This window comes from Telmatherina bonti (genome assembly GCF_933228915.1).
Source record: "Telmatherina bonti genome assembly, chromosome: 17".
NCBI classification, from domain to species: domain Eukaryota; kingdom Metazoa; phylum Chordata; class Actinopteri; order Atheriniformes; family Telmatherinidae; genus Telmatherina; species Telmatherina bonti.
This window is the reverse complement of record NC_136615.1, coordinates 18,562,966-18,568,965: the sequence shown is the minus strand read 5'-3', so window position 1 is coordinate 18,568,965 and position 6,000 is coordinate 18,562,966. Positions and strand designations below refer to the sequence as shown.

General features: G+C 43.6%; 1 protein-coding gene across 1 annotated transcript in view; it reads left to right on the top strand.

Annotated features, from left to right (window-relative positions):
* The window catches only part of bspry (B-box and SPRY domain containing), a gene marked incomplete at both ends in the record, with an annotated part of 8,499 nt that extends 5,976 nt beyond the window's left edge, over positions 1–2,523 (top strand). The window contains 1 exon segment of the mRNA XM_079257041.1: positions 1,988–2,523. Coding sequence (XP_079113167.1) covers positions 1,988–2,523 — 536 coding nt within the window.
* Positions 2,524–6,000: the final 3,477 nt, after the last annotated feature.

The window sequence follows — 6,000 nt, the reverse complement described above, 5'->3', positions numbered from 1 at the left end:
GACTGTTACGACCCAGACTCTGCCAGGGCAATTGAGCCGCACAAAAGAATAACTTGTGGCCAGGTGTACATGTGGACCAAGACAGATTTATTGTCCAAGGGGGAAGACGAGGCAAGAATAGGCCAGGAATGGCCTCAAAATAGCCAAACCAAAAGCAAAACAAGCCTGTAAAGTGGTTATCCAACAAAATACCGCACTGGTTTAACTATTCCAAAACAAAAACTAACAGACATAACAGGACTGGATTTTATACAAAGCCAAAAAGTCCTTCCAGAACTACAACAGGTTAGAGCCACAACACAGGCTGAGGGCAGACCACTACTGAGCCAGTGGTAGCCCTTGAATGAAAGACTCCTGGTGTCTTTTAAGTCCTGGTGATTAGTGGAGTCAGCTGAGTCCGGAGTTCCAAGTATCCAATGGGCAGGGTGGAGATGAGCAGGTGACATGAAGGACCAATCCCAGCCAGGAGGCAGCAATCAGAGTTGTTTTTGAGCAGGAATCCCAGCTGAAGGTTCAAAATTAGTAAACTGAAAAGTAATACAGGCAGCCGCAACAGTGACACAGTGGCATATTTGCAAACTTTTGGAAAGAAGTACTTTTAAGGCTTGCAGAAATACTGAAAATTGTCAGGAAAGCATTTCAAAGAGAAATCAAGCTTGTTACCCTACAGTCAGCTGCTGGAAAAAGTGAAAATTCTAATAGAAAGTGCTCCTACTTAGGACATCATTTAAGTTTCAGTGGATTCCTTGCCAGATAATAGTGTCATGGTTGTCAGTGTTCTGGTCACTATTTGTATAGCTTAGATGCAGATTTTTTTTCTTAGTCGTAATAAATTGATTTATGTGAAGCACAGGGTGAATATTCAAAGTATGATCAAATGTAAAACACAGTACAACAATCTTTGGTCTGTCAATTACTGATTTTCAGGCTGTGTGTTGTGACCTTCGGGGGTCCAAAAGATAAAAGATAAAAGATTGTGAAGGAACAGAAAACATATTATTTAATATATTATTGTGTGCTTGCATAAATCTTATGGAAGGGGTCAAGACTTAAATAATTTGACATTATTTCTGCACGATCAACACAGGCGTTAATTTCTGTTCAGTTGGTTTTACTCAATACATGTGTGTTATGGGTTCATATTCTACATCATTTTTTGCATTGTAAAAATATTTTACCCCTGACTTTAATAGCTTAGATGATTTTTAGAAGAAACATTTGCACATAAAAAAAAAAAAAATTTGTTTTATCTAAAGCATTTTCACCTCAACTGAATTTTTGAGCCATTCATTAACTTTTAATTGGTTTGCACAACTTAAAAAAAAAAAAAAGGTTTTAAAAACACACTAATTTGGTTTTAAGAACTGCCAGGATTGTGCATGGTGTCAGAGCCAAGGAGGAAAACTGTATGTTTGTGTGAAGTAAAGGCTAGAGAAGTAACATCTCTTAATTTCATAGTTTTTTTTAACCAGCGTGTGAAGGACTATGTTAAAATAATACGTTTTAATATGATATTTGTCTTTTACATATCAACAAGAAACTTTGATCTTTTTAAAAAAAAAAAATTCAACTTCAGTTCATTTAGGTTTTCAGACACTCATTTATTCTCTGCTCTTATAAAGTCAGGTTGAAGTCTGGAGTGTTGCAACATTTTGAGTTTTGTTCCCAGTAATTCTGTTGTAGATTTGCTAGTGTGCTTCAAATTATTGTCCTTTTACATCACTCAGTTTTAGCCAGTGTTTAGCTGAAACTGAGAAACAGCCTCACATTTAAATCTACTTTCTAACTGGGGTCTATAAAGTTTGAGATGTAGCTGTTGTCTTTTTTACAGTTTCTCTGAGCATTTCATTGATTGATCTTATCATGAGCTTGCTAGGAAGGGGTCGCCGACAACTACAGAAGGTGTACTTTTCTTTTCACATGACCATGCATTGAACTACCTTTGAAGCAACACATGATACTAATTTCTGTTTCCTTTACTTTGCAGCGTATGGATCAACTCATCTAAAGTTTGATGAGCGCACAGTGAGCCCTCTCCTCTCCTTGTCTGATGACTTCTGCACTTTGACCTTCCTCAACAAAAAGCCCCGCCAGTCTCTTCCATACAATCCAGCACGCTTTGACAGTTTGCCCAACGCTCTGGGTTCACCGTCTATGTCGTCTGGCATCCATAGCTGGGTGGTGGACGTTGGCCAGAGCTGTGCCTTCAAGGTTGGGGTCTGTTACGCCTCGATGGAGCGTAAAGGCCCCGGGAACGAGGCACGACTGGGCTACAATAGTCAGTCCTGGGTGCTGTCTCACTACGATGGAGACTACTCTTACTGCCATGCTGGGAAGAAAGTGCCTCTACAGATGGTGAGAAGGCCCCAGAGGATCGGCCTGCTGCTAGACTGGCTGAGCCAGACACTGCTATTTTACTCGCCAGACTCTAATGCTGTACTGTACTCCGTTACAGAGCAGTTCAGCTCCCCCCTGCTGCTGGCATGTGCTGTGGCAGACCGTAGTATTACCATACTGTACTGACAAAAACATGAAATGATGACGTGAGCTTAGAAACGTAGAAACAACAGGGAGACTTCTTTGCCCAATATAAATATATAAGTAGGCCATATTACAATAATGAAGACTTCAAACACCAACTTTTTTACAATTTATTTATCATGATTAGTTTTTTCTTGCTTTAGGTGACTTATTAAGTTAATATCTCTTTATATACCATAATATTACTATTTTGACTGACAATGATTGTTTTTATTCAAAAGTTTGATTTTGGTCATAACAGGATAGTAGACTATAATCAGTTTTATCTGTGAAATTGTTTTAGAAACATTGGTGACACTGGTTGATCCAGGTTTTAAATGTCACATGAAAAAGAAATAACCACAAAAATACTTTGATACTGTGTTAATTGTGTAATTTTGTTTGTTTTATAAAAAGTAAACAGGTTATAACTTTAACCATTTATGTACAATTATTTCATCTTATTCCATCAGCTGGTTCTGGTATGTGAAGGTTGCAGCTACTTGGAAAACACTGAAGATTGGTCGAGCAAAGTTAGTTTATTTGCATAACATACTTTTTCTTAGACATACACATTTATAAACCCTATACAATCTTTAATTTATTGTAGCTATAATAGGTGTGTGTGTGGTGAGTGTGCAAAGGTGAGGGGGAGGTTAAAAAAGAGGCATATCTGCAACAGAAGAATATCAAACTAAGAATGCATTTAAAAGTTTATTAACCTAATGTGCTGATTATGTATTTTTTAACATCTAACCCCTGTGTGGAAAGTGACCTAACAGGAGCATTGGAATGACTTCAGCAGTGATTTATTGCATGACTAAATCTATAATCTATACAGTTCATGTCTGAAATTTGCACTTCAACATAAATGAAGCTCCTCACATTGTACAGAACAAAAAATTTATACATTTGAAAAACTAAAATTACATCTTGTTGAATGTAGTAAAACAAAGTAGAAAAAAAAAACTTGCAGCCTCAGGCAACTGTTCTTTCAACCAGCAGCTGGTGTTTGGCTCCTCTGGTTCCTATATATATGTATATATACAGTATATATACTGTACAGTATATATATATATATATATGTGTATGCAACTAGAAAGTTGGGAGTTCGATTCCAGGCTTCTCCTGACTTTGTGCCGAAGTGTCCTTGGGCAAAGCACTGAACCCTAAGTTGCCCCCCGATGTGCTTATTGGGCTATAAGTCATCTGTAAGTCGCTTTGGATAAAAGTATCTGCTCAATGACTGTAGAATTAGAATTAAATAGGTAAAAATATTTAATTAATGCCATGCCCCACGTTAAGTTACGGAAAAAACCTTAAATTTTTGGATGCATTGGTGTCACCATACTGTATAGTCTTCTGCCGCTTCTCCAGGGTCAGGTCACAGTGGCAGCAGCCTAAGCAGGGAAGCCCAGACTTCCCTCTCCCCAGCCAAATCTGCCAACTCTGCGGGGGGATCCCAAGGCGTTCCCATGCCAGCCGAGAGATATAATCCCTCCTGGGTTTCCCCTGGGGTCTCCTCCCAGAGAGACGCACCCGGCACACCTCACCAGGGAGGTGTCCAGGAGGCATCCTGACCAGATGCCCGAGCCACCTCAATTAGCTCCTTCAATGCAGAGGAGCAGCAGCTCCACACTGAGCCGCTCCCAGATGACCGAGCTCCTCACCCTATCTCTAAGGGAGAGCCCGGTCACCCTGCGAAGAAAACTCATTTCAGCCACCTGTATATGAGATCTTGTTCTTTCGGTCACAACCCACAGCTCATGACCATAAGTGAAGGTAGGAACATAGATCAACTGGTAAATCGAGAGGTTTGCCCTTTGGCTCAGCTCCTTCTTCACCACGACAGACCAACGCAGAGTCCGCATTACTGCAGACGCCGCACCGATCCATCTGTTGATCTCACACTCCATCCTTCCCTCACTCGTGAACAAGACCCCGAGATATTTAAACTCCTCCATTTGAGGCAGGACCTCACTCCAGACCCGAGAGGGCAATCCACCCAATTCCGGCTGAGGACCATGGTCTCAGATTTGGAGGTGCAGCACATCACTCAAGCGAGAGCTGGAGATCACAGCCAGATGAAGCCAACAGGACCACGTCATCTGCAAAAAGCAGAGACCCAATCCTCTGGCCACCAACCCGGATGCCCTCAACACCTCAGCTGCACCTAGAAATTCTGTCCATATAAGATGTGAACAGAATCGGTGATAAAGGGCAGCCTTGGCAGAGTCCAACCCTCACTGGAAACGAATCCGACGGACCAAGCTCTGACACCTGTCGTACAGGGACCAGACAGCTCATACAAGGGGGTCTGGCACCCAATACTCCCAGAGGACCCCCCACAGGAGCTCCCGGGGGACTTGTCTTCTCCACAAAGCACATGTAGACTGGTTGGGCAAACTCCCATACCTCCTCCAGGATCCCAAAGGGGGTATAGAGCTGGTCCACTGTTCCGCGACCAGGACAAAAACCACACTGCTCCTCCTCAATCCGAGATTAGACTATCCGATGGACCCTCCTCTCCAGAACACCTGAATAGACCTTACCAGGGAGGCTGAGGAGTGTGATTCACCTGTAATTGGAACACACCGTCCGGTCCCCCTTCTTAAAAAGGGGGACCACCACCCCAGTCTGCCAGTCCAAAGACACTGTCCCTGATATCCTGAGTCCCCCAGCTCTGCTTCCTCACCGGAAGACATTTTGGTTAGATTGAAGAGGTCTTCGAAGTATTCCTTCCACTGACCCACAACGTCCTGAGTTGAGGTCAGCAGCTCCACATCTCCACTGTACACAGTATTGATGGAGCACTGCTTCCCCCTCCTGAGTCGCCGGATGGTGGACCAGAATCGCCTTGAAGCCGTCCGGAAGTCTTTCTCAATAGCCTCGCCAAACTCCTCCCATGCCCGAGTTTTTGCCTTGGTGACAGCCGAAGCTACATGCCGCTTAGCCTGTAGGTACCTATCAGCTGCCTCCAGAATCTCACAGGCTAAAAAGGCCCAGTATAACTCCTCCTTCAGCTTGACGGCATCACTCACTGCCAGTGTCCACTGAATCCTGGGATTACTGCCACGACAGGCACCAACGACCTTATGGTCACAGCTCCAGCTGGCCGCCTCAGCAATAGAGACACGGAACACAGCCCACTCAGACTCATTGTCCCCCACCTCATTCGAAGCTCTGCTGAATGTCGGAGTTGAAGCTCGCTCTGATGGGGGACTCTGCCAGACGTTCCCAGCCGAACTTAGCAACACATTTGGATCTGCCAGATCTGATCAGCTTCCTCCCCCACCACCTGAGCCAACTCACCACCAGGTGGTGATCAGTTGACAGCTCTGCCCCCTCTTCACCCGAGTGTCCAAGGCATGTGGTCGCAGGTCCAATGATACGACTACAAAATCGATGATCAAACTGCGGCCCAGGGAGTCCTCATGCCAGGTGTACATATGGACACTCTTATGTTCGAACATGGTGTTC